The sequence below is a fragment of the Anolis sagrei genome, chromosome 2 (genome assembly GCF_037176765.1).
Source record: "Anolis sagrei isolate rAnoSag1 chromosome 2, rAnoSag1.mat, whole genome shotgun sequence".
NCBI classification, from domain to species: Eukaryota; Metazoa; Chordata; class Lepidosauria; order Squamata; family Dactyloidae; genus Anolis; species Anolis sagrei.
This window is the reverse complement of record NC_090022.1, coordinates 19,496,525-19,524,226: the sequence shown is the minus strand read 5'-3', so window position 1 is coordinate 19,524,226 and position 27,702 is coordinate 19,496,525. Positions and strand designations below refer to the sequence as shown.

The window sequence follows — 27,702 nt, the reverse complement described above, 5'->3', positions numbered from 1 at the left end:
ATGCCCTGGGCAGCATCTCTGTAGATGGCCAATTCTCTCACACCAGAAGCGACTTGCAGTATATTCTCAATTTGCCTCTGACATGATACAAAAATTATTTTGTTCAGGTTGTTGTTTGTTTTAAGGCATGGGCCATAATAATGAAAAAAAGTTGCTGGTATGGACACACACTTAAATGGATGACTATAAGATGGTGTAAACAAAAAGCCACAGGAAGTAGGATAGTGTAGTGATTTGAACATTGGGCACAATTCTGAAGACCAGGGTTCAAATCCCCATTCAGCCTTGGAAACCCACCTGGTAACCTTGGGCAAGTCACATCTTATCCATCTCCAAGGAAAGTGAAGCCAAGCTCTGTCTAAACATGCATTGCCAAGAAACCACCAAGAGTGTTTCCTTAGAGTTGCCACAAGTTGGAAATGGCCTGAGGACACACTATAGCAGGGGTCCTCAAACATTTTAAGCTGAGGGCCAGGTCACGGTACTTCAGACAATTGGCCTGACTATAGTTTGAAAAAAAACATGAACTAATTCGTATGCACAGTTACACACTACACATATCTTATTCATAGTGCAAAAAATGTAACAATACAATATTTAAAGTGAGGAACAGTTTTAACCAACATAAACTTACCAATGGGAAGTGTGAGCCTAATAAAAGAGTCAAGTTAATTAGGATTGTTGCTGTTGTTGTGTGCCTTCAAGTCACTTCAGACTTAGAAAAAGTAAATGTAAAGGTAAAGGCTTTCCCCTGACATTAAGTCTAGTCATGCCCAAGTCTGTGGGGTGGTGCTCATCTTGATTTCTAGCCAAAGAGCCAGCATTGTCCATAGACACCTGCAAGGTCATGTGGCTGGCATGACTGCATGGAGCACTATTACCTTCCCGCCAGAGCAGTACCTAAAGATGAAAAGGTAGTTGAGGACACAGGGTTTCTAATACAATGGCCAGAAGGGACAGAGAGTTTGATCTATGCTGATGATCGTGCCATCACCACCCAAGCAGGGAGATTTGAAATGGTTGGAACAGAAGCTCTCCAAAGTTTTAGGTGCATTTATTGCCTATTACAGGGAAAACCAGCTGATTACTAATCTATCTAAAATGCATACATGTGCTTTTCACCTTAAGAACAGACAAGTATCTTGAGCTCTGATGATAACGTGGGAAGGAATTCCATTGGAGCATTGCAGCACACCCAAATACTTGAAAGTTACCCTGGACCGTGCTCCAACCTCTGACCTAGAAGAAGCACTGCCTAAATATCAAGCAAAAAGTGGGTGCTAGAAACAATATCATACAAAAGCTGACTGGCACAACCTGGGGACTACAACCAGATACAGTGAAGACATCTGCCCTTGTGCTTTGCTACTCTGCTGCTGAGTATGCATGCCCAGTGTGGAAAACATCTCACCACACTAAAACAGTGGATGTGTCTCTTAATGAGGCATGCCGCATTATCACAGGATGTCTACGTCCTTCACCACTGGAGAAATTATACTATTTAGCCGGCATTGCACCACCTGACATTTCCCGGGAAGTAGCAGCCAATAATGAAAGGACAAAAGCAGTGACATCTCCGGCCCATCCCCTGTTTGGATATCAGCCAGCACAGCAACGTCTTAAATAAAAAAAAATAGTTTTCTAAGATCTACAGAAATGCTTGCAGGAACAACCAAGCAAGCAAGAGTTCAAAAGTGGCAGGCTAAATCCTGGAACCTCAAGCCATGGCTGATACCTAATGAGATACTCTCTCCCCTGGGCATACAGAAGGCTGGGTGACTTGGAAGGTGCTGAACAGACTGCACTTTGGCACCATGAGATACAGAGCCAACCTTAAGAAATGGGGCCACAAAGTGGAGTCCACAACATGCAAGTGGGGAGGAAAGCAAACCACAGACTATTTACTACAATGCAGTCAGAGCTCTGCCACATGCACAATGGAGGACCTTCATATAGCAACACCAGTGGCTTATACATATTTAAGAATGGGGGAAAGACAACAGAAAGTGAGAGAAATCTACCCCTTGGAAGGGAAATCCACTCCTGAAAGAGTTATTTGTTGTTGTTTATTTGTTCAGTCTCTTCCAACTCTTCGTGACCTCATGGACCAGCCCACGCCAGAGCTCCCTGTCGGCCATCACTATCCCCAGCTCCTTCAAGGTCAAGCCAGTCACTTCAAGGATGCCACCCATCCTTCTTGCCCTTGGTCGACCCCTCTTCCTTTTTCCTTCCATTTTTCCCAGCATCATTGTCTTCTCTTAAGCTTTCCTGTCTCCTCATGATGTGGCCAAAGTACTTCAACTTTGTCTCTAGTATCCTTCCCTCCAATGAGCAGTTGGGCTTTATTTCCTGGAGGATGGACTGGTTGGATCTTCTCGTGGTCCAAGGCACTCTCAGAACTTTCCTCCAACACCACAATTCAAAAGCATCTATCTTCCTTCACTCGGCCGAAGAGTTATTGTCACGGGGAAAAGGTGTCTCCACTGAAGCTTTATCACCAATCCTTATTTCCACAACAATCCAATTGACGCAGGGACAGAAAGTGAAGAAGGGCACAGACAGGAAAACAAACACCACAGGAATGTTAATCCTTTCTTATGTTATCCAAAGCTCATATATGTGTGTGAGTGTGTGTTAAATTTGCATGTAAATTGGAACAGTTACATTTTAAGTGCATCTCTCTCTCTCTCTCTCTCTCTCAGCACAGGGAAGGATTAACACCCCTGTTTGTTCTGCTGTGTCTGTCTTCAGAAGATATTTGGCTGGAGTGGCACTTAAAAATGTACCTGTTTCAACTTTCATACGAATTCAACTTATGAATTAACCTACAGAACCTATCTTGTTCACAGTTTGAGGACTGCCTGTAGCTGTATGTTTAGAATGAATTTATTAGTTTTGGCTTGTTTTATGTTATGGTGATGATTACCTTAAATATAATTGTGTTCTAGGTACTCCCTTCCTAGAGAGGTGCAATCAGCCTCCTCCTTTTTGGCCTTTTGTTCACAAATTAAGACCTTTTTTGTGGAGCCAGGCCTTCCCTAACGACTTATAATAGGCAACTGAATGTTATTTCAGTTCCTCGGGTTTTGGTGACCTCCAACCATAAAATTATTTTCGTTGCTACTCCATAACTATAATTTTGCTACTGTTATGAATCGTAATGCAAATATCTGATATGCAGGATGTATTTTCATTCACTGGACCAAATTTGGCACAAATACCCGATGCTCTTAAATTTGAATACTGGTGGAGTTGGGGGGTTGATTTTGTCATTTGGGAGTTGTTGTTGCTGGGATTTATAGTTCACCTACAATCAAAGGACATTTTGAACTCCACCAACAAAGGAATTGAACCAAACTTGGCACACAGAACTCCCATGACCAACAGAAAATACTGGAAGGGTTTGCTGGGCGCTGACCTTGGGCTATGGAGTTGTAATTCACCTACATACAAAGAGCACTATGGATCTGGATCAAACTTGGCATGAATACTCAATATTCTCAAATTTGAACACTGGTGAAGTTTGGGGAAAATAGACCTTGACATTTGGGAGTTGTAGTTGCTGGGATTTATAGTTCCCCTACAATCAAAGAGCATTCTGAACCCCACCAATGATAAAATTAGGCCAAATTCTCAAAACAGAACCTCTGTGACCAACAGAAAATATTGTGTTTTCTGGCGGTCTTTGGTATTGTCTCTGTGTGTGTGTGTGTGTGTGTGTTTAACTTTCTGTATGTTTAAAAAATAATTTTAAAAGGTAGTAGGAAAAGAAGGAGACAGTGCTACAGATGGATTGTGTCCATCAAGAAAACTATGGCTCTGAATTTGCAATATCTGATCAGGATGTTTGCTCTTGCCTTTACAGTGTTGTTGTAAGTCACAATTGATTTGATGGCAAATAACCCAAACTAGTGGGGAAGCTTCTTCTGTGAGACTGGAGGCAGCAATCCTAGGAAAAAATAGTTTCTCTGAAGCTTTCCTTTTGGGGAGGCCCCAGGAGCAGAGAGATGCTCTTCCTTCCTGCCCAGGTTCCTCTTTCTGTGACAGCTTCTTTCCTTCCTTCTCTGATGATGGGGCGGTGCAGAGAGGCTCCGTGGGCGTCAGAAGAGGGTTGATAAAGGCGCTCCTGCCACCTTGCCTCAGCAGTCAGCCAGAAAAGAGAAAAACAAGAGGATCCCAAGGGAAGGAAGGGCTTGCAGAGGCAGACCAGGCACACGAGGCCTTCACAAAGCCGGCAGCAGCAGCACTAGAAACACCACAGTCTTCTGCTTGGACCCATTTCCTTGACAAGGACCTCAGTTTTGGGGCTGCTTCCTCCTCTCCTTGTTTTCAGCTTACCTCTCCTCCTTCAGTCATGAGCTCGGAGCATCTGGTCCAGGATCCGGAGAAAGGGGTCCTTCCAGCGGGGAATGAGGCTCAGGACCGGCCCTTGTCATCCCCCAAAAGCCAAGGGGGGCCTTGGAAGTGCCTCAGCATCACCGCCTTCCTGCTCCTCGTCTTGGCCACCGGGCTCTTCGCCTTCCTCCAGTACGGGACCCTCTTTGGGCAAAAGGTAAAGGGGCAGAGAGGGAGAGGGATGTAGTTGTGTGTATATATATGAGAGAAAGAGAGATGGGCTTGGAGAGGGCCCTTTTTGGATCACAAGCCCCAGAATCCCCCATCCAGCAATGCATGTTCTAAAACAGGCATGGGCAAACTTGGACCCTCCAGGTGTTTCGGACTTCAACTCTCACAATTCGTAACAGTCTATTTCAAGAGCTCGAGCCTTTCTCAAAGCTAGATCTCTGGAAATAGAAGTCCTACACATCCCCATAAGCTCCGTCCAGGAGTAAAAGGGGGAGATGTGTTTGGAAAGGTTCCCTTTTTAGACTGCAAGGCTTGGAATTGTGCAAACGTGACGCCTTTTCATAGGGTCACTCAGTCGGTTTCCAAGGCCAAGCAGGGCTTCAGATCCGCTCTCCAGGGTCCTGCTCCAACTCCCAAAGCACTCAACAAATTTCCCTTCTAGAGCAGTGGTTCTCAACCTGGGGTTCCCAGATGCTTTTGGCCTACAACTCCCAGAAATCTCAGCCAGTTTACCAGCTGTTAGGATTTCTGGGAGTTGAAGGCTAAAAACATCTGGGGACCCCAGGTTGAGAACCAATGCTCTAGAGCATTGCTTCTGAAACTGGGGGTCCTGACCCCAATTGGGGTTACCTTACCTCAGTGTTAGGATCCCAAACATTTGGCCAGAGTAAAACTTTTTTAAATATCACTTAGTGACTGTTTTCAATACGTACATGAATTTGCTGTACTTCTGATATTGCAGAAGATACTGTACTTCATAAAAGAAGAAAATCGGCCTGTTTAGCAAGCCTTGCAAATGCTGATTTCAATAAATGTTTGGGTTTTATATCTAATATATTTACATACCTGGGGCCATTTAAAAAAATTAGGGGTTGCAATGGGAAAAGTTTAAGAAGTGGTTTTAGTGCACCAATGGAGCCGAGATATATATAGCTATAGATATAGATATAGATACTTTTGGTCCTGTTTGCACTTTACTTGGGCTCCAAAACGGAGATAGATAAGAAAAGGGTTCTGTTTAAGACTGAGGGTACACAATGTCAGAGAGACCAGATAAGTAACTTTTTAATGTTTGATCAATTGTTGTAGCCATTGGCATACAAAATTTTACCCACTTGTGGTCGTTGAGGGATTATTGCAATTCAGTGGTGATCAGATTTTTTAATATATCTTTTTGTTAATCTGACATTTTAAAAAAACGATCTTATTAGACACTTATACATCAACTCACTGTAAGCACTATGGGTGGTGATGACTTCTATTAATAGTAATTAAAATGATGTTGACCTCACTTCTCCTTTGCATTTTCAGGACTCTCAGGGAAATGGAAAGTCATTTGCTGGTAAGTTTCTTTCTCAATTCCCTCTATGGTTCATTCCCCTTTCTACAAACAAAGGGATTTTTTTAATCCACATGTACTCCCAACAATAGAAAAAAATGGCCAGATCTAGGCAATGTTTGAAGTTTCTTAGGTCCCTTTCATACAGCTGAATAAAATCTCAGAATATCCGCTTTTAACTGGAATATATGGCAGTGTGGACTCAGATAGCCCAGTTCAAAGCAGATATTATGGGATTTTCTCCCTTGATATTCTGGGTTATATGTCTGTGTGGAAGGGCCCTTAAACTCTACTGAACGCCATTTAAAGGGTTGTAACAACTCAGGCTTAAATCAATGAGATCAGACAATAATAGGCCCTCTGCAAGATTTAAGGCAATGGCCACAATCCTATGGTAACATTTTCCTGGGAATATGCTTACACGATCAGAGTCGATTTTGTTCAGATGGTGCAGTAAATGTTAGAAAAAGCCCAGCTTCTCCAGAGATAGGAGAAAATCTGATCTCTCTTAAAAGGAGGGCAGATGAGCCATAAGCAAGAGCAAGTGAAAGAATATAGAAGTCCTGTGTTAGGAGAGTCAGCTCTACCATTAGGCAGAGTTTAACATTGCCAGTGACAAGGGTAAACATCCAGCAATCTATCCATAGGTTTCCCGGACATTAAGTCTAGTTGTGACTGACTCGGGGGGGGGGGGGGGAGGGTGCTCATCTCCATTTCTAAGCAGAAGAGCCAGCTTTGTCCGTAGACACCTTCAAGGTTATATGGGCAGTATGACTGCATGAAGCGCCGTTATCTTCCCGCAAAAGTGATACCTATTTATCTACTCATATTTGCATGTTTTCGAACTGCTAGGTTGGCAGAAGCTGGCCCTAACAGCAGGAGCTCACTCCACTTCCTGAATTTGAACTGCTGACCTTTCGGTCAGCAAGTTAAGCAGCTCAGCAGTTTAAAGCGCTGCATCACCACGGGGGCCAATCTATTCATAATGTAGCTTAAATCCTTTCTCAGAACACATAAACTACTTCTTTGGACCAGATTCCAAAATGTCCCAGCTAGGAAGGCATTCTAGTAAAAAACAAAATTTCTGTATTGTTATAAATAGAAATGGAATTAGGGTTTTTAGTTTGAGGAACAAAATGCAGTACGATTTCTGTAACTGTTTAAGATATTGATTGTCTACCCACTTGCAAAGTTTCCCATATTCAAATTAATTTAGGCCTTTATGAGGGTAATCCTTTAAAGAGAAGAGGTTGTGAAGATGTTCCCTGACCGTTTGTCTTTTTTACAATCTTTGCAGAAGACATCCTACCAGAAACAATGAAACTGCAAGCCCTGGTGTCTGGGAAACCAGCTGCCCATGCCATCGGTGAGTAGACATCTCTGAAATTAGTTTGTTGAGATCGCTTCCAAACTTTGTACCTTCTTATGACTAGATCAATGTACAGCACAACCTTCTCCAATCTGATGTTTGCCACATGCATTGGCCCATCATTACATACGCCAGGCTTTGATTGTACTATTTGGGAGGTGATGGGAACTGTAGAATCATAGAATCATCATAGAGTTTGGAATAGACCTCGTAGGCCATCCAGTCCAGGAAGCAGGAAAATCACACTCAAAGATCCTCAGACAGAGTCGAAGAAAAGGATAGGGGAAGGTTGTGGGGAGATACATGGTGATGGGGAATATTTTGAGATGAAGAGCCATCCCTTAAAGTAATTGATCCTTTCAATTACATGGAGCTGTAATGTTTCAAGGTGAAGCCATAAAGCCAAAATGGTGGCCTGAGATCAAGCTTTAGTATGTATGATGAAGCCTTTGTGGAGGAGTGGCAAAACTATGTGCCAACAAAGCCTATCTTCTTGGATCTCACTGGATTTTTTCTCTCTTTCTACCTTTACAGCTTCCTTGTACCATCCTAATCAACTGATCTGGACCACCGACGTGGCACCCTCAGTGTTGGAGAATGGCATGAAGCTGGACAAGGCAGAGAATGCCCTGGTGGTGCCCTCCACGGGACTGTATTTTGTCTACTCTCAACTCCTCTTCCACAAAGCTAGCTGCACCTCTGTGGAGCCCGTGCTGCTCACACACGAGATCACGTGGCATTCTGCCCAGTTCAACACAAAGGTGGACCTGCTGAAATCCCTGAAGACCGCCTGTGAACACGGGAGGGATCCTCCACACCAGGGCAAGATGTGGTTCGAATCCATTTATCAGGGGGCTGTCTTCAAGCTGCACAAAGGTGATCGCCTTTGGTCCAAAACAAATGCCGTGGAGTATCTGGACCTAGATCAACAAGGACAAATCTACTTTGGGGTCATTGCCATGTAAGGAAATTCTTGCACTGAGTGTCCTCTCTGGAGTCATTCAGGGTTTTCCCCCTCTTACCTGGTCCCATTACTTTCCTTTTTTGTGCCCACTCCCCAAATGCTGCCTCGTTGGGCCAAAACTGTGAACTGACACAAGAAGAATGGGATTTTAGAGTGGATGAGAGACAACCTAGTATTATTTCAGCCTGAATTATGCTTGATCAATACCGTATTTATATCTATTTATTTATGTGTTCAGTGATAATATTATTGAGATGCTGAGACTATAATGAATGTTCACTTGATTTGTCAGCTGGCTGGCTGCAAAGCTACAAAGGTTGGAAAAGTTATCTTTAAGACACTTTCCCCATTCAACCTAGTCCTAAAGGTAACTTTTCCAAGTTCTGGGATGGGGGGGGGGGGGGGGAGAGAAAGAAAAATAACCACACACACAATAATATGTCATGAACACATGCAATGTGTATTTATGTATGTGCAAGGATTTAATTGTGGCTCCATTATAGTGGCCAAAAATCAAACTGCGATCTCTGTGGAATTTCTTTAGCTGCCTTTCATAGGAATTGGGCTACTTTGGATCCAGCTTTCAGGAACCTTCCTCAGATTATTTGTATATATACTATGTATATCTGCTTCCGATGATTTGACTATGTCAATGTAATGGCTGGCATCCTGTTAATGGCATCCTCCAGTGGAAGACAATGAAGTTAAGCCTGAATAACTGTCCCCTAAACATTGTAGAGTTTGATATTCCCTTGATCCCTCTGCAAGGACAAAAATCCCCTCCTGGACTTACCATCAAGCCACTATATGGGAAATGGAGAACTGTCTGGCTATGTCCCTGTAACCAAATGCAAAATGAGATCTCAGTGGATGACATAATTGTTTTGCGTCTGGCAATGAGGACACAGCCAGATGCCTTTCAATCTCCCCCAGGCAAGAATACTTTGGGGTTGATGTGGCTGTACTATAAGTCCTGGGAGTATTGAATGGCTGGCTTGGGGTAGTTCTGCATATTGAATCATACAGAGATGTTTCTCTGCTGGATGATGTCATATTAAATGCAATCTGATGCCAGAATGCCTGGGATATTCCAGGCATTTTAATGCTACTTTTGGACTATGTTGCTTTACATATCCCCTCAAACCAAGGGTTTCTAAAAAGTATGTTATAATATGTATATATTTTAGAAGATTATTTATTTATTTATGTATATGTATATTTATTATAATGTGTGCTCTGCTTGCCACAGGGCAGTTAAAAAAAAGAAGAATTGCAAACATTTTTGTTTACATCGGTGCCTGAAAGAGACCAAGCAATAGATTTTGAGAAAATAAAAGAAACTAAACTCAACATCCTGCTTGATTCCTTTTATGTCTTTTTCAAACTGGACTAAATCCTTCAAGTGAATTGTTGAGAGTTTTGATCTTTTCAAGGCATGGACCATAATAATGACAATATGAATAATAGAATCAAAGAGTTGGAAGAGACCTCATGGGCCATCCAGTCCAACCCCCTGCCAAGAAGCAGGAATATTGCATTCAAATCACCCCTGACAGATGGCCATCCAGCCTCTGCTTAAAAGCTTCCAAAGAAGGAGCCTCCACCACACTCCGGGGCAGAGAGTTCCACTGCTGAACGGCTCTCACATGGACACATTTAAATGGAAAAATATGTAGAAGAAGGTGTGAAATGAGCCATGATGAGGTATACCTTGTCCAGCTTCTCTTAGCCTTGATGGCCAACCAAATTCAACATTAGGAGAAACTCCGAAGCAGGGCGTGTGATAAAGATCAGCTTCCCTCTTATATTCCCCAAATTCCTTTTTTCACTGAGAAACAATAGAGAACAAGTCAGTTTCATCTTCTGTGTGACATAACCCTTTGCATATTTGAAGCCACACTTCCCATTTATCTTCCTTTGCTCAGGAAAAGCATATATACATACTCAAGTCTCACAAAAACCTCCTTATAGGCTTCTGAATGCAGATTCATTACCTCTATAACACAGTTTGACCAGTGTACTTACCTTGTTGTTGTGTGCTTTCACCCTAAAGCAGTGGTTCCCAACTTTTTTTGGTTGAGGGACCACTTGACCAAGGACCACTCTCCAAAATTAGTACCAAAAGGGTTATGAATCAGTTTTTGGTCAACTCTAGATTCGGTGCTGTTACTTGGGGTGCTGATTCAGAAAATTGCATTGGATAGACCATATCAGCTTTAGTTTCTGATACAGAAAATATGCCATCCAGTAGTTTGTCAGAGTGAGACCCTCCGGTCTGGCACAGTGAACATGAGGTTTCCAAAAACACACAGACTCAATTACCACATAGCATTCTTCTTCGGTTCCAAAATAGCTTTACTAGAAGCATCTATCTACAGGCGACTACATGTTGATAATGAAAGATGGCGACTGCAAAGTACAGGACTAAACACACAGACAAAGAAAACATCCTACCCTTCCTGCTGGTTAACTCCCTTTTTGTTCTCTGGGCAAAAGAATTTCTGTTATCTCAGTCTCAAGGACTTTACTCTCACTGCCTCTAGTGACTACAATTCTAGCACACAGCTGAACATAACTGAATCCATCTTTGAAATACAATACTAACACATTGAAAAACATATATGTGAAATAACTACAACTATCCTGACATAGTTGCAGAAAAACATATTTAATAAACCTCAGCATTATAAGAGAGTTGCAATGGTGTAGTAACAGTGAGGGTGGGGACCATATTTTAGTCCCTGTGGACCACTGGTAGTCCACAGACCACCACTGGTTGGGAGCCACTGCCCTAAAACATGGGGTATCCTAGCATGTTTTATTCCAGTGAGGTTTCATCTTAATGTCTGATCATCTCTGCCTCTTCTACAACTCAGAATCTCGTAGGACTAACAGGAAAATCAAATAATAAATCCTCTCTTGAAATGTGTGTGTGAGAAAGAGAGAAAGAGCGCATGCATCAACATATATTCAACACAGAGAACAGCTGCCATTGATTCTCCAAAGGGAAATATATATTCTAATCTTAGAATAAAAGAATTGGAAGAGACTCCATATGGTAAAGTCCAGCCCTATTTAGCCATGTAGGAATGCATAGTCCGAGTACTCCTGACAGATGGCCATCCTGCCTTTGCTTAAAAACTTCTAAAGAAGGAGACTTCATCACACTCTGAGCCAGCCTATTCCATCATTTCACAATTGCCACCACCAGGAAGTTCTTGCTCATGTTTAGGAAGAATATATTGTCCTATATTTTGAACACAGGAAATAAAGCCCGACAGCTCATTGGAGAGAAGGATATTAGAGGCAAAGTTGAAGTACTTTGGCCACATCATGAGAAGACAGAAAAGCTTAGAGAAGACAATGATGCTGGGGAAAATGGAAGGAAAAAGGAAGAGGGGTCGACCAAGGGCAAGATGGAGGGATGGTATCCTTGAAGTGACTGGATTGACTCTGAAGGAGTGGGGGTGGTGACGGCGACAGGGAGCTCTGGCTTGGGCTGGTCCATGAGGTCATGAAGAGTGGAAAGTGACTCAATGAATAAACAACAACATTTTTGAATCCCATGATCCATTTCCTAGTTTCTGGAGCAGCAAAAACAAAACAAACAAACCCCGCCAAAAAACCCCAAAACAAAACAAATCCAAGCTTGTTCCAACTTCAATATGACAATCTTTTCAAATATTTAAACAAGGCGACCCCAGTTAAAGATAAACAGCTCCTTAAGGCACTCCTTGTAAAGCATGTCTCATTCATCCCGCTCTGAATTATGTTTAACAGCATTATGTGTAAGATGGAAACACAATCCAATATAAAAAAGTGCTTTCAGAGTACAATCCATTTATCTTTGGAACATGAACATGGTTTATATATCTGTGGAATGTCCAGGGTGGGAGAAAGAACTCTTATCTGTTGGAGGTAAGTGTGAATATTTCAGTTGGCCACCTTAATTAGCATTTGATGGCCTGGCAGTTTTTTTGATGTGGCTTATTAGTGCCTGGGGGAATCCTTTGTTGAGAGGTGATTACGTGTTCCTGATTGTTTCTTGTCTGGAGTTCCCCTATGTTTGAGTTTTGTTTTTATTTACTGTTATAATTATAGAGGTGTTTGGGACTGGTAGCCAGGTATTGTTCATTTTCATGGTTTCTTCCTTTCTGTTGAAATTGTCCATATGCTTGTGGATTTCAATGGCTTCTCTGTGTAGCCTGACATGGTGGTTGTGAGAGTGGTCCAGCATTTCTGTGTTCTCAAATAATATGCTGTGTCCAGGTTGGTTCACCAGGTGATCTGCTATGGCTGACTTCTCTGGTTGAAGTGAAGTGCCTTTCATATTCCTTGGTTTGTGTTTGGGCAATGACACTGCATTTGGTGGTCCCTATGTAGACTTGTCCACAGCTGCAGGGTATACGGTAGATTCCTGCAGAGGTGAGAGGATCCCTCTTGTCCTTTGCTGAACGTAGCATTTGTTGGATTTTCTTAGCGGGTCTGTAGATAGTTTGTAGGTTGTGTTTCCTCATCAGTTTCCCTATGCGGACAGTGGTTCCCTTGATTTATGGCAAGAAGAGACAAGAGTTCTTTCTCCCACCCTGGACCTTCCACAGATATATAAACCCAATTTTCCTACTTTCCAACAGACCTCACAACCTCTGAGGATGCCTGCCATAGATGCAGGTGAAACGTCATGAGAGAATGCTCCTAGAACATGGCCATATAGCCCGAAAAACTTACGACAACCCAGGAATTCCAGCCATGAAGGCCTTCAACAATACATTGGATATTGTCTATGAGGCAGCATGAGCTACTATAATTCTACTATAGTTTGTACTGTTAGGAAGTTATTATTTGGTATGTTAATACTGGCTCCTAGACCTAGAAGTATTACTATAGACGCTCCTAGAGCAGCACTCTGGAGAACAATTAAAAAATGGGTCATTGTAGGTTTTTTGGATTGTATGGCCATGTTCTAGAAGCATTCTCTCCTGACGTTTCACCTGCATCTATAGCAAACATCCTCAGAGGTTGTGAGGTCATAATGACTTCCTAACAACTTCCTAATAATAACTTCTTAACAGTAAAAACTATGTTAGAATTACAAACTACGTTAGAATTATTTTAAAATGTAAATAAAATTTAACCAGCATTTCCAAATCTACTACATTATTGTCAGAAGGGGCCTACAGGTTTATTTGAGAGAACATTTTAATCAAATGTGTGAATAATGAAATCTACAAAAGTCAGATTTGAAAATATGGAGGGCAGAGTGCATGCACACGAGAATCTCTAATGATTCATATTGTCGCTCTTTTCGGCTAATAAAGTCTATGTCCATTCTGTCAATTTGGTAAGATGCTTGGAATGTTTACTGGGGGTCACTGATACTTCTTACATTCCTAGCATGATAGGTAAGAGCCGTTGGTTTACTCAAAGAAAGGTGTGATTATCTCATTTTGGAAAAACCTTCAGCTCATGAGCACATTTTGATTCATCACGATGTCCTCCCCACTTCAATGAAAGAAAAGAGGAAAGAACAGAATGGTCATAAAGGTGAAAAAATTGGGGAGGGAAAACTGTGATTTAAAGATAAAATCATTGCGTTAACCCACCCGAAAAGAACAAGGAATAAATCAGATGTTTTATCTAACGCTACAGGTAAACAAGTATCTTGTGTCTTGAAGGCACACAGCAGTAACATGTTTCTAGTGTGTAAAGTTTGAACTTACTCATTTTTTAATCCATACCCACAGATTTTATAAGCATCATATATGAAACCATATAGATCCACTCCCTAGTATGGATTTTCTCATTTTAATGTTGTGAATTCCTGGTCTTAATGTTAACATTAACGTAAAAACTATGTTTTTAATGTTTCAAAATTTGAAAGTTTTACACTTTTGGTCTGTGACCAAGAGTGTAAAAATAGTAAAGCATTTATGTTATTTATCGTATCAGGAGCAAACCAAGGGTACAACTGTAATGTGTTTAAAAAGCAAACAACAACAAAAAACCCCCCACAAAGTCTGAAAACTTAGCATTATATTAAGTGTTCTTGGACCAGTAGCTGGCCCTTTTGTGTTGCTACAAGAAGGTCCTCCATTGTGCACGTGGAAGGGCTCAGGTTGCATTGTAATAGGTTTGCTCTTCTCCATACTCAAATGTTGTAGACTCCACTTTGTGACCCCATTTCTTAAGGTTGGCTCTGCATCTTGTGGTGCCATTGCGTAGTCTGCTCAGCATCTTCCAAGTTGCCCAGTCTTCTGTGTGCCCAGGAGGGAGTCTTTCATTTGGTATTAGCCATGGATTGGGGTTCCGGGTTTTAGCCTGCCACTTTTGGACTCTCGCTTGCTGAAGTGTTCATGTGAGTGTCTTAGAAATCTGTTTCTTGATTTAAGGTGTTGGTGTGCTGGCTGATATCCAATAGGAGATGGGCCAGAGATGTCACTGCCTTGGTCTTTTCACTATTAGCTGCTAGATGTCAGGTGCTGCAATAACGGCTAAACAGTGTCATTTCTCCAGTGGTGTAGGGTGCAAACACCCTGGGATAATGTGGCATGTCTCACTGAGAGCCACATTTACTGTTTTAGCATGGTGAGATGTGTTCCACACTGGGCATGCATACTCAGCAGCAGAGTAGCATAGCGCAAGGGCAGATGTATTCACCTTGTCTGGTTGTGATCCCCAGGTTGTAAAGTAATCTTGGCTAGAAAGAAAATATCTCCAGGGTGAAACTCATAACCAAGAAGGGCAGGACCTTTGGAGGAGCTCCTCTTTTGGCAAAATGGTTGCTGTGCCTTCCTCCCACATTTATTTGTCATTCTCAGGACAGGGATCGGCACAGGTTACATGTTGGTAACTTTGGATGTACTTTGTGTGCTATTTAAGCACCCTGGGACACCTGCCAAACTGTCTAGAATGGCTATGTGAATCCATAAATCTATCAATGAAAGAACTTGGTGTGTTTGCCTTATCAGATCCCTGAAAGAGTCAGCATGATTCATAAAATGTTGTTTTTTTCTCTTTCAGGCCACAGTCGCTCGCTGCTCTTCTCTTTGCAGTCCTGGAGTTCAACCAGTTGACTTTGAGTCACTTCCGGTGCTAGAAAGACAAGTTGCTATCACAGTCTCTTGTATTGCACATCACTTTTCTGCCAAAAAAGGTGTCTTACAACAACAAAAATTGGTTTCAAAAAGAACAGATTACAAATAAGAGCTCCCTAAATATAAATCTACCCAAATCTACACATTTACAAGAAAATTTACAACCAAAGACATAATGGTAAATATACAAAAGAGAGTTTAAAACGTAGCAATAAACCAGAGCTTGGAAAAATTCTTTTTTGGACTACAACTCCCATGGATCTCCAGCTACCCTGAGTATTTTATGGTTTTCAAATTTTTGTGATTTTATCAATGAGATTTTTATGAGCTATCGATTGTATTTGTATCATTGTGTTTGTGCTTATGTATTGTTGTTTGCGTGTGGCACTTGGAGTGCTTCTGTGAGCCACTCCGAGTCCCTTTGGGGAGATGGTGGTGAGGTACAAATAATAATAATAATAATAATAATAATTATTATTATTATTATTATTATTATTATTATTATGTAGTTTGGTGAGGCATCAGCCCTCTTTGGTAGAGAAGGTTAAAGACCTTGTGAAACTACAAAAGCCAAGATTTCACATCATTGAGCCATGAGGCTTAAAGCAGTGTCAAACTGCATTAATTTCACAGTGTTGTTGCCCCCTATGACTCTGTAAGATCAAGGGAAATATTTTTTTAAAACAATATTTGCACATCACAGGTTTTGGTTGTCCCACAAAGTTTGCGCTTCAGACTGAGCTTTTCTTGTGGGGCTGGTGGCAAAACTATTTCCTTCCTCATTTTAATTTAGTAACAGACTGCAAGAGCTAATTCACTCAATCTGCCATTGATTCTCATTTCGTTTCCACTATGGCTTTGAGGTCTGATATTAAAATAAAACTGTGATGGAGATTGTCTTAAGCAATTGTGATGGTAGTACTGGTATTACATAATTGTGCTGAAGGCCATCTGAAAAGCACTTGGAAAGATTATGGCTCCTCCTCTTCATCCTTGAGAGAAGTGTCCCAGTTTTGGTGGGAGCCCTATACATTTTTTGGGATCCTCCGAAATTGGGAGGGTAGATATCTGTTTTTGATCTGGGGTGTCTGTTTCTATTGGTCCATTATGGGGGGAAGGGGCTTCCCAGGCTCCCCTTCCTGTCATTTGAGGCACTGAAGCTGTTTTACTCTAGAGGAGAGAGGCTCACTTCAGAGATAGTGAGGTCTGTTGGAAATTAGGAAAATGTGGTTTATATATCTGTAGAATGTCCAGGGTGAGAGAAATAACTCTTGTCTGTTTGAGGTAGGTGTTGGCCACCTTGATTAACATTTAATGGCTTAGCAGTTTCAAGGTCTGGCTTCTTACTTCCTTACTTTGTTGGGAGGTGATTCACTGGTCCTGATTGTTTCTTGTCTGGAATTCCCCTGTTCTTGAGTGTTGTTCTTTATTTACTGTTATGATTAAAAAATACTGGTAGCCAGATTTTGTTCATTTTCATGGTTTCCTCCTTTCTGTTGAAATTGTCCACGTGCTTGTGGATTTCAATGGCTTCTCTGTGTAGAGTGATATGGTAGTTGTTTGAGTGGTCCAGCATTTATGTGGAAGTGATAGTTTGATGACGCACTGGCTCTCTTTGGCGGAGAAACCTGAAAGCCTTGTAAAACTACAACTCCCATAATTCCATAACATTGAGCACCTGCCAATCAAGTGATATCAATCTGCAGTCATTCTACTGTGTAGATGCATTTTCAAATGAAAACATAGTCACTTTACCAAGAATGGGAAAAACCCACAACATCTGCTGCTTGTCAAATGCTTTCTTAGACCTGACTTGTGAGTAAGGTTTTACCAAAATTCTTTACCAGGGTGGATTATAGGAGAAGAAGGGAGGGGAGAGAAATAGTTATAAATGTGCAAAAAGCAGATCAGATGTTATAGCTGATGTTGAAATTACTGGCAATGAACAGATACATGGATCTGATCCAGGGCATCACTAGCCCATAACCCCAGGGCCTTATTTCTATTGCCAAAGTTCATTCTTGAATATGCAAAGCATCAAGGAATGCTTAAAATAGTATCTCTGGGAGCTGAGTGCTGGGACTTTTTGGTTAGTAGGGACCATGATGTCATTGGCCTCCAGCTTCAAGCTTTCCAATCCCTTTGAGTTCAGCTGCAACCCTTCCATTATCTGGGAGGGGTTGGCATTGGCAGCGGATTCTCCCAGCAAGAATATCATATTGTTATGCAATGTATTTTGAAATGGGCAATTCAGATCTACTTTTTAAGAAATCCCAAATCACCATTACAAGTGCATGACAATGGTAAACTGCTTTTGCATCCAGCTCATAGCAGAAACCACAATGGCAAATGACAGCCCTTGAGCATGATTCACACATTCTTCATTTCCTTTTAACACTGCAACAGTATCTTTTGCACCTTGAACATCCCCCAAAAGAGGAACCCTTGAGGGCATGTTTGAGAATGTGGGTCTGAGTCTTCCTTTCCCTTCTCCACCTACCTTTCCTTTTATGTCATGCCTTCTTTCTTTCTTTTTTCCTTTTTAGATTATAATACTTTTTTCTGTGTCAGGAGAGACTTGAGAAACTGCAAGTCGCTTCTTGTGTGAAAGAATTGGCCGTCTGCAAGGATGTTGCTCAAGGGACACCCGGATGTTTTGATGTTTTGCCATCCTTGTGGGAGGCTTCTCTCATGTCTCCGCATGGGGAGCTGGAGCTGACAGAGAGAGCTCATCCGCATTCTTCCCAGATTCAAACCTCTGACCTGTCGGTCTTCAGCCCTGATGGCACAAGGGTTTAACCCATTGTGCCACTGGGGGCTCCCATAACAACTGAGAAACCTAATTTGCCTTGCACTAATACTAGTGGATACCTCTCCCACCTTCCCCTTCACTAAAGAGAAGATTCACTCTTACAAGTTTTTAGCTCTTCTCAGGAAGATCATACTTTACAAAAGGGTTATGATTTTGTTGGTTATGATTCTGTTGGAAATAGGACAATGGGTTTATATATCTGTGGAATGGCTGGGGTGGGGCAAAGAGCTCTTCTCTGCTAGAGCTAGGTGTGAATGTTTCAACTGACCACCTTCATTAGCATTTGAAGGCCTGCCTGAGCCTGGGAAAATCTTTGTTTAGAGGTGTTAAGATGTGCCTTAGCTCTAGCAGAGAAGAGCTCTTTGCCCCACCCCAGCCATTCCACAGATATATAAACCCATTGTCCTATTTCCAACAGACCTCACTACCTCTGAGGATGCTTGCCATAGATGCAGGCGAAATGTCAGGAGAAATGCCTCTAGAACATGGCCCTATAGCCTGAAAAAACCCACAAGAACCTAGTGATTCCAGCCATGAAAGCCTTCGACAATACGTCATCTTTTTCATCCTTTAGACTTCTCTAGAAGCCTTTGCAGATGATGGGCAGCATATGTATGCTTTAAATAAAGTAACAATATGAATTGATGGATATCACAACCATAAAGTGTATCCAGCTGAAAGGAGAAAGTTCCTAGAAGCCTCAATAACTTTTCTTTCTTATTTGTTTAATTGTACCTATTTACAGGTTGCATGCAGTTTCCTTCTTGAAACATTCAGGTTTATTTTCCCCTCTCCTCCCTCCCTTATATCTTTTCCCCTCCCATTTATTTATTTATCGTGTCCGAAGCAAATTGAGAGTACAGTTGTAATCTATTTATTAAAAAAACCCAAAAGTTTAAAACTTGGCATTATACTAAATGTCCTTTGACCAGAAGCTGGCCACTAGGAGTGTCTCTGGTGTTGCTGTAAGAAGGTCCTCCATTGTGCACGTGGCAGGGCTCAGGCTGCATTGTAGTAGGTGGTCTGAACACACAACATGGGAGATACTAACATGTTTGCTTTTGTTAGAATCTAACAGAAAAGACAAGAAATAATCAGCATTGTTTTATATTTATTATTATTATTATTAACTTTATTTGTACCCCGCTAGCATCTCCCGAAGGACTCGATGCGGCTTACAAAGGCCAATTCCTCAAAACACAACATAACAATACACAACCTAAAGCAAATTAAAAACAGTTGAAGCAATATTAAACAACAGGCAATAAACAATACACCAGGACACAATAAAACTGGGCCAGGCCAGATTAATGGGTACAGATTAAAAGTGCTGATGTGACAGGCGATATGTAAGGATTATAGGGTAAGTGCAGTGTGCCAGCAATCTTAATTTCTAATAAAGTGCTTCTGGGACTTGTTGTTGGAGTTTTCCTATTCTGGAAAGGCACATCGGAACAGCCAAGTCTTCAAGTTCTTTCTAAAGACTGCCAACGTAGGGGCCTGTCTAAGAGGGTATTCCAGAGTCGGGGGGCCACCACAGAAAAGGCCCTGTCTCGCGTCCCCACCAAACGTGCCTGCGACGCAGGCGGAATCACGAGCAGGGCCTCTCTGGATGAACGAAGTGAACGCGTGGGTTCATAAACGGAGATGCGGTCACGCATTTATTGTTAGTTGCCTTGAGTTGAGAGAAACGTGAGATACAAAGAAAGCAAATAATTATTTTGGCATTGAGTTCAAACACAGTTTGTAGCAATTAAAGTAAGATGAGGGCAAAAGGTGAAGGTGGGAGAGGGAGAGAGAAACTGGCATATTTTTAAAGCAGTTGGGATTTTTTTTTGTCATATCAGGAGTGACTTGAGAAAAACGGGGAGCCACTGGCGGCACATTAGGTTAAACCCCTGTGCCGGCAGAACTAAAGACTGACAGGTCACAGGTTCAAATCTGGGGAGAGTGCGGATGAGCTCCCTCTATCAGCTTTGTGCAGGGACATGAGAGAAGCCTCCCACAAGGATGGTAAAACATCAAAATATCCGAGCGTCCCCTGGGCAATGTCCTTGCAGACGGCCAATTCTCTCACACCAGAAGCGACTAGCAGTTGGGATGGCAGAGGACTTGTGCCTGACAAACTGAGACGGGTGGATGTCATCTGAATTCTTGTTATAATTCTCCATTTGGGCTTTGTCGCCATTTATACTTATATATGGTAATCTCTAACTGGTGCCCAGAATCTTTATTGGTATCCATCAAGATATGATAGCCATGTATAAATATGTGAGACAGGCCCATAGCCAGGATTTCGTTTCGGGGGGGGGGGGGGGGGGAGGGGGCTAAAAAAATTTCAGGTTTTTTTTGGGGGGGCTGAGTTTCGGGGGGGGGGGGGCTGAGTCTGAGTGAAAGAGGGTCTAGCCTAGCAAACCTTTTGTATCATTACCCCAATACCCCCATGTATATGGGATATATTGAGTATAGTGATCAGATCATGATATGAATAAACATAACAGTTTAAATAATGCACCAGTAAGACCTTTTCGCGAACCACCATGAGAATTTCGGGGGGGGGGGGGGCTGAAGCCCCTCAAGCCCCCCCCCCCCCCCTGGCTACATGCCTCATGTGAGAGGAAGCCACAGGGAGGAGGGAGCAAGCTTGTTTTCTGCTTCCTTGGAGACTAGGACACGGAACAATGGCTTCAAACTACAAGGAAGGAGATTCCATCTGAACATGAGGAAGAACTTCCTGACTGTGAGAGCCGTTCAGCAGTGGAACTCTCTGCCCTGGAGTCTGGTGGAGGCTCCTTCTTTGGAAGCTTTTAAACAGAGGCTGGATGGCCATCTGTCAGGGGTGATTTGAATGCAATATTGCTGCTTCTTGGCAGGGGGTTGGACTGGATAGCCCACGAGGTCTCTTCCAACTCTTTGATTCTATGATTCTAAGATGTGGTGGAGGCTCCTTCTTTGGAGGCTTTTAAGCAGAGGCTGAATGGCCATCTGTCGGGGTGCTACGATTGTGATGGTCCTGATTCTTGGCAGAGGGTTGAACTGAATGGCCCACAAGGTCTCTTCCAACTCTAGGATTCTATAATTCTAAGATGGAATTGGGATGTCAGTCTGTCAAACTTCCCACTTGGGGAGGATAAGATTCTGGGGAATCTCAGTTTTGGTCCATCTAGAATTTCCCAGTTTAAATTTGGTACTCTCCCTTTGTTGCTCTCTCTTTCAGCTGCTCTTAGTCCTTCCTCTTTCTTCTGGCCTCAGGCAAAAGTGAAGCTATTTTTAGAGCCCGGATTTTTCCCAAGAGGTGATTCAACAGCCATGGCGTTCAGCCAGCAGCACTCTCAGGCATCCATTAGTATAACATTCTTCTGTCTGGGTTTTTACAAGGACAGACAGTAGTTTCACCCTAGCTGTGAATTAGATTGTGGTCCTATATCAAGTATATAGGGAGTGGAGGACTCAAATGAGTGGTCAGAAGTACACTCAGCATCCCCTTAGCTTGCATTTCTCAGATAAGACAAGAGGAATGTATAATACACATTCAGACCGGTGCATTACATCATTCGGTGTTGGCAAATTAGCTGCCAAAACCAAGTGTTTGATGTTACAAAATCCACTTCCTTATTGTGATGCCAGGATGTCTGGGGAAGCCTCCGGGATTGGCAATGGACTCAGCTGAGTTGTCATTGGCTGTGACCTCAGCACCACAAGCCGGATCAGCAGGTTTCCTAATTCAAATTTCCCCAAGAGGATCCTTCCACACCTCCAAGGAAAGAGTGCCAAGGCACCTTGCCATGCAACAACTCTCCTCCAGAAGAACAACGTTGCTTGGCTGAGGATCTTGGGATATATTATCCTAGTTATTATGTTTTCTTTGTTAACATTAGAAGAATGACTAAAGTCACTTTACAGTCAAACTGTACAAAAGGTGAAAAAAAAAATCATTATCCATGGACTTAATATGCCAGGGTTCACATATCCATGCTCTGAAAAATACTTCTCTGAGAAGTGTCTGTGGGCCTCTCTACAGCTGGCTCTGCATTAAAGAATCAGTGTAGTTTGACACAAATTTAACTGCCATGGCTCAAAACAGAAGCTGAATGGCCATCTGTCGGGGGTGCTTTGAATATGATTTTCCTGCTTCTTGGCAGGGGGTTGGACTGGATGGCCCATGAGGTCTCTTTCAACTCTATGATTCTATGATGTGAGCACCACACTGAATGAATTAATGCTGTCGAATCCTGGGATTTGTAGTTTAGTGAGGCATCAGCACTATTTGACAGAGAAGGCTAAAGACCTTATGGAACCACAACTCCCAGCATATGATAGCATTTTTTTTGTCGTGTCAGGAGTGCCTCCTGGTGTGAGAGAATTGACCATCTGCAAGGACGTTGCCCAGGGGACGCCCAGATATTTTGATGTTTTATTATCCTTGTGGGAGGCTTCTCTCATGTCCCCACATGAGGAGCTGGAGCTGATAGAGGGAGCTCATCCGCCTCTCCCCGGATTCGAACCTGCGACCTGTCGGTCTTCAGTCCTGCTGGCACAGGGGTTTAACCCACTGTGCCACCGGGGGCTCCTATATGATAGCATGAAGCCATGACAATGAAAGTAGTTTCAGACTACATTAATTCTACAATCTAGATTAGTATTTCTCAACCTTTTTAATGCTGTGCCCCCTTAATACAGTTCCTCATGTTGTGGTGACCCCCAACTATAAAATTATTTTCGTTGCTACTTCGCAATTGTAATTTTGCTACTGTTATGCATCTTCATGTAAATATCTGATATGCAGGATATATTTTCATTCACTGGATCAAATTTGATATGTCCAAATTTGAATACTGGTGGGGTTGGGGGTAGGTGATTGATTTTGTAATTTGGGAATTGTAGTTGCTGGGATTTATAATTCATCTACAGTCAAAGAGCATTCTGAACTTCACCAAGGATGGAATTGAACCGAACTTGGCACACACAACTTCCATGACCAACAGAAAATACTGGAAAGGTTAGGTGGGCATTAACCTTGAGTTTTGGAGTTCTAGTTCACCTACATCCAGAGACCATTGTGGACTCAAACTGATGGATCTGGACCAAATACTCAGTATGCCCAAATGTGAAGAATGGTGGAGTTTGGGAAAAATAGACCTTGACATTTGGGAGTTGTAGTTGCTGGGAAGTACTTTGACCACATCATGAGAAGAAAGGAAAGCTTAGAGAAGACAATGATGCTGGGGGAAATGGAAGGAAAAAGGAAGAGGGGGTGACCAAGGTCAAGATGGATGGATGGGATCCTTTAAGTGACTGGATTGACCTTGAAGGAGCTGGGGGTGGTGACGGCTGACAGGGACCTCTGGCGTGGGCTGGTCCATGAGGTCATGAAGAGTTCGAAACGGCTGAACGAATGAACAACAAAGTTGCTGGGATTTATAGTTCACCAACAATCAAAGAGCATTCTGAACCCCACCAATGATAAAATAGGCCCAGACTTCCCACAAAGAATCCTCACACCTTGAAGGGACTTGCTGACGCAAGCCTCCTTCCAGCCTTGCATGCTTCCCTCGCCCACACATGTGTATCACTTTGCCATGCACGGAGCATATCTGCTCTCCCCTCCCCAATTGGAGTCTCAGAAACAGCCCTCTACTTGGTTGAGAGACATGCTGAGAGGCTCGTCAATCACAGTGTTGGAGGGCTATTGATGGGAAGATTCACTGTCTGTTTCCAAAAAGGAAGAGGACAGGCGAAGAGATCTTCAGCCTTCCCTGCCAATATATGTTTTCTGATGGTCTTTGGAAACCTTCTGAAACCCCCGCGTGACACATGGGGGTCTCAACCCCCATGTTCAGAAATGCTGATCTAGATGCACCCTTAGAGGAGAAAACCTGTATCTGGTTTGCCACTGTAGAAACTTCACACATTGCTGGGATGAGTGGTTGGGACACAGTTGCAATCCATTGCATGGCCTACAGCAGCAGAAGGAAATGCCTTGAAGAAATGGAATAAATATCCCTCAGTGATTTCAACACTTTGTAAATTCTGCCTCTTGTTGTGTTGTGGTTCCTTGCAGGTCCCAAGTGTGGTAGCTTCATGAGCTCAATGACAGCAGCCAGGCTGGAGAATTACATTCAATTCTTTCCAGCCTGAATGTGAAATTGTGGGTGAGTTGATTACGGAAACATTGCCTTCATGGCACATCTCCCCACCTCAACAGGCTTGTGGGTGGCTTAGCACAGCGAAGATAACCAAAACCAGGTCAGGTTTTTGTGCAGTTCCGCTTCCCAGTATGATAGGGAAATGATGTATTTCCCTGATCTAGAAGTAGAGCTTTTGCCTCTTTCACAAAGCTTCCATGACAGGTAGAAATTCAGCTGGAGAAGCCTTTTGTGCCACAACAGGTTTACCTGTTACAGCTACATGCTTTGGAATCTTGGGACTTATAGTTTGATGAAGCACAAACCCAGAGAAGGTGGAAAACCTTGTAAAATAGCAACTCCCGGGGTGCTATCACCTGGAGACATGGCAGTTAAAGTGGTGTCAAATTGCATTTATTCGACATTGTGGGTGCACCCTATGTCTCCATTGGAGGACAGAGTATTTATCCGTCACACAGATATTAGCATATGGGAGTTATTGCCATTATTATTAGTACCACACCTTATTCTCAGTTTGGGGCTCAACATGACATAGAACAGTTGCAACACAGCTCAATATTCAGAGCATACATAAACAATAAGCAATAAAGCCATTATAAAAGCGAAACAGTAATTCGTTTGCTGTTCTTGTGTGCCTTGAAGTCATTTCCAACTTATTGTGACCCCAAGGTGAATTTATCAAGGAGTTTTGCGAGGCCGAGTGTGTGACTCACACAAGGTGGGCTTTCATAGTCAAGAAGGGAATGAAACCCGCATTTTCAGGGTTGTGGTCCAATGCTCAAACCATTGTACCACAACGTATTGTCGAAGGCTTTCATGGTTGGAATCACTGGGTTGTTGTAGATTTTTTGGGCAATGTGGCCATGTTCTAGAAGCATTCTCTCCTGACATTTTGCCTGCATCTATGGCAAGCATCCTCAGAGGTTGAGATAATACTTCTAGAACACGGACACATAGCCCAAAAAACCTACAACAACCCATTGTACCACACATATTGTCAGTTGAATATATAACCAATTAAAAAACAACAACTAAAACTCCAGTACATTATATAATGACTATTCCCCCTAAAAAAAAATTCTCAAAGGAATATAATGGGTTCTATCCATTTGTAGAATAATACTAAGGAGGATACCAGTCTAACTTCTCTGGAAAGGTAGTTTGGTGGGACCTTCCACAGAGCCCTAAATCCCAGAATATCAATACAGAAAATCCCACATTATCTGAGTGTAGTCTCAGATAACCCAGTTCAAAGCAGATATTGTGGGATTTTCTGCTTTGATATTCTGGGATACTGGGCTGTGTGGAAGGACCCAGAGATTAGAAGAAGCACTGAGAAGGTCTTCTTCTATGTTTCCATCAGATGTAGCTGTGAGGATGGAGGAACAAAGAGAAGCACATTTGAAGATCTCAAAACACAAGCAAGTACACAGGGGAGAATATAGTCCTCCAAGTAACCTGGATTTATATAGGAAGGAACCTGCAGGTTATAATCGTCTGTTAAATAACTCTGGAAACTGAGACATGTCTCCTTGCTTGGCCATGAACCCTACTGGGCAACCTTGGATGAGTCACGCTCTCTTGGCTTCAGAGGAAGGAAATGGCAAGCCTCTGAAAAAATCTTGCCAAGACCTCCCTGTGATAGGATCATGTTAAGGTCTTCACTGGTCAGAAATGACTTAAAGGCAAATTACCACCACAAACTGCATAGGACTTTGTAGGTCAAAACCCAGCATATTAAATTGTGCTTGGAAATGTTATGGGTAGGAGTTGTGTACTCCTTGTAGACAGTCACTGGCTGCAGCTCTTTGGACCAGTTGAAGCTTCTGAACACTCTTCAAAGGCAGCCTGACATTGTGCTTTTGCCAGTAATTAAAAAAGGAATGTAACTAAAGACGTACGTCACTATCTATCTCAAGGAACAGGCAGAGCAAGTGCACAAGGTTTTAGATATGCAAATGTACTCCTGGCCACCACTGAAGTCTGAGTTTCCAGGTTGTGGATTGGATACAGGAGCAAACCCAGGAGTCGAATTTGCATCTTCAGACAGAATGTATCGTATATACTCAAGTATAAGCCGACCTGAATATAAACTGAGACACCTAATTTTACCACAAAAACTTGGAAAATGTATTGACTCGAGTATAAGCCTAGGGTGGGAAATACAGCAGCTACTGGTCAGTTTAAAAAAAAACCCAGATACCAATAAAATTACATTAATTGAAGCATCAGAAGGTTGAATGTTTTTGAATATTTACATAACACTGTAATTTAAGATAAGACTGGCCAACTCTGAATCTAACCTTCTTCAACGTAAATGTGCTTATGTATCCTTCCAATAAGAATAAAGAGAATAACATAATGTAATAATAATAATAATAATAATAATAGAGTAAAATAATGGAAATGTAATAACAGTAATAATTGAGTAAAATAATACATGTAATAATAACAATAATACTCAATTAATACATGTAATAATAGCAATAATAAAGTAAAATAATAATGTAATAATAATAATTGAGTAAAATAATCAATGCAACAACAACAACAATAATAATAATAAGAGTAAAATAATACATGTAATAAAAAATAATAGAGTAAAATATTAAATAACATTTACCCGAGTATAAGCCGAGAGGAACTTTTTCAGCCTATAAAAACGGCTGAAAAACTAGGCTTATACAGTGCCGGCTGAATATATATTCCTTGATCTGCCTGGGATGGGGTAGAAATGGTTCAGCCAGAGCATCCTAAAAACCTTTCTCTTGTTTCTCAGGCTAGACATACATTGCCATAGAATAGGGCTGTGCAAAATTATCATTACTCCTTGTAAGTCATATCAAATTTGTTAAATTTGTGCATATGAATCAATATGAGAAATGTCCTGGAAAGGGGAGGAGGAAAGTTTTAGAATAGAAACACTCACCATTTTTTTTAAAGATTGTCTAACATTTGGATGCTTTCCAAAGTTAGTTTAGTTTTCATTATAAGTATTAAGCAACTTTGGTAAAAAGCCCACTGCTAGTTTTTAAATTAAGATCCAGGCTGTTTTTTTGTTGGTCGCTGCAGAGTTGAGCTGGAGACTGAGAACACAGCATTCTGGGAAATGTAGTTTGGAAAGGCAAGGTCCCCAGTGGCAGGGAATACAAAAGGCCCTGCCCTAAACTACATTTCCCAGAATGCAGTACTCAGCATCACAAAGCCCCAATGAGGGCTGCAGCAGCCAGCCATTTAGAGTCAGTCTAATAATAATAAATAAAATAATTGGATATGCAAAGAGGACCAAAGTAAATAAGTAACAGTATAAATCTGTGCTAAGTTGAAGTTATGTGGTTCATTGTGTGACATATAGACACACGGTTAGACAGACATTCATTCATTCAAGGGGACTGCTTTTGCACCTTTTGGG

The 27,702-nt window shown here is 42.0% G+C and overlaps 1 protein-coding gene across 1 annotated transcript; it reads left to right on the top strand.

Moving 5' to 3' along the window:
• Positions 1-4,122: 4,122 nt before the first annotated feature.
• Positions 4,123-8,620, top strand: TNF (tumor necrosis factor). The gene is made up of 4 exons (XM_060761075.2): positions 4,123-4,552; positions 5,878-5,908; positions 7,203-7,271; positions 7,809-8,620. Exons 1-4 carry the CDS (start codon positions 4,355-4,357, stop codon positions 8,237-8,239), a joined length of 729 nt encoding a protein of 242 aa, XP_060617058.2. The 5' UTR covers positions 4,123-4,354; the 3' UTR covers positions 8,240-8,620.
• The last annotated feature ends 19,082 nt before the right edge of the window (positions 8,621-27,702 follow it).

Bases quoted from the DNA above. Each gene is read 5' to 3' on its own strand.
- TNF (XM_060761075.2), top strand. From the start codon at position 4,355: ATGAGCTCGGAGCATCTGGTCCAGGATCCGGAGAAAGGGGTCCTTCCA. The intron at 4,553-5,877 runs GTAAAGGGGCAG...TTGCATTTTCAG, and splicing joins GGACCCTCTTTGGGCAAAAG to GACTCTCAGGGAAATGGAAA. The intron at 7,272-7,808 runs GTGAGTAGACAT...CTACCTTTACAG, and splicing joins ACCAGCTGCCCATGCCATCG to CTTCCTTGTACCATCCTAAT.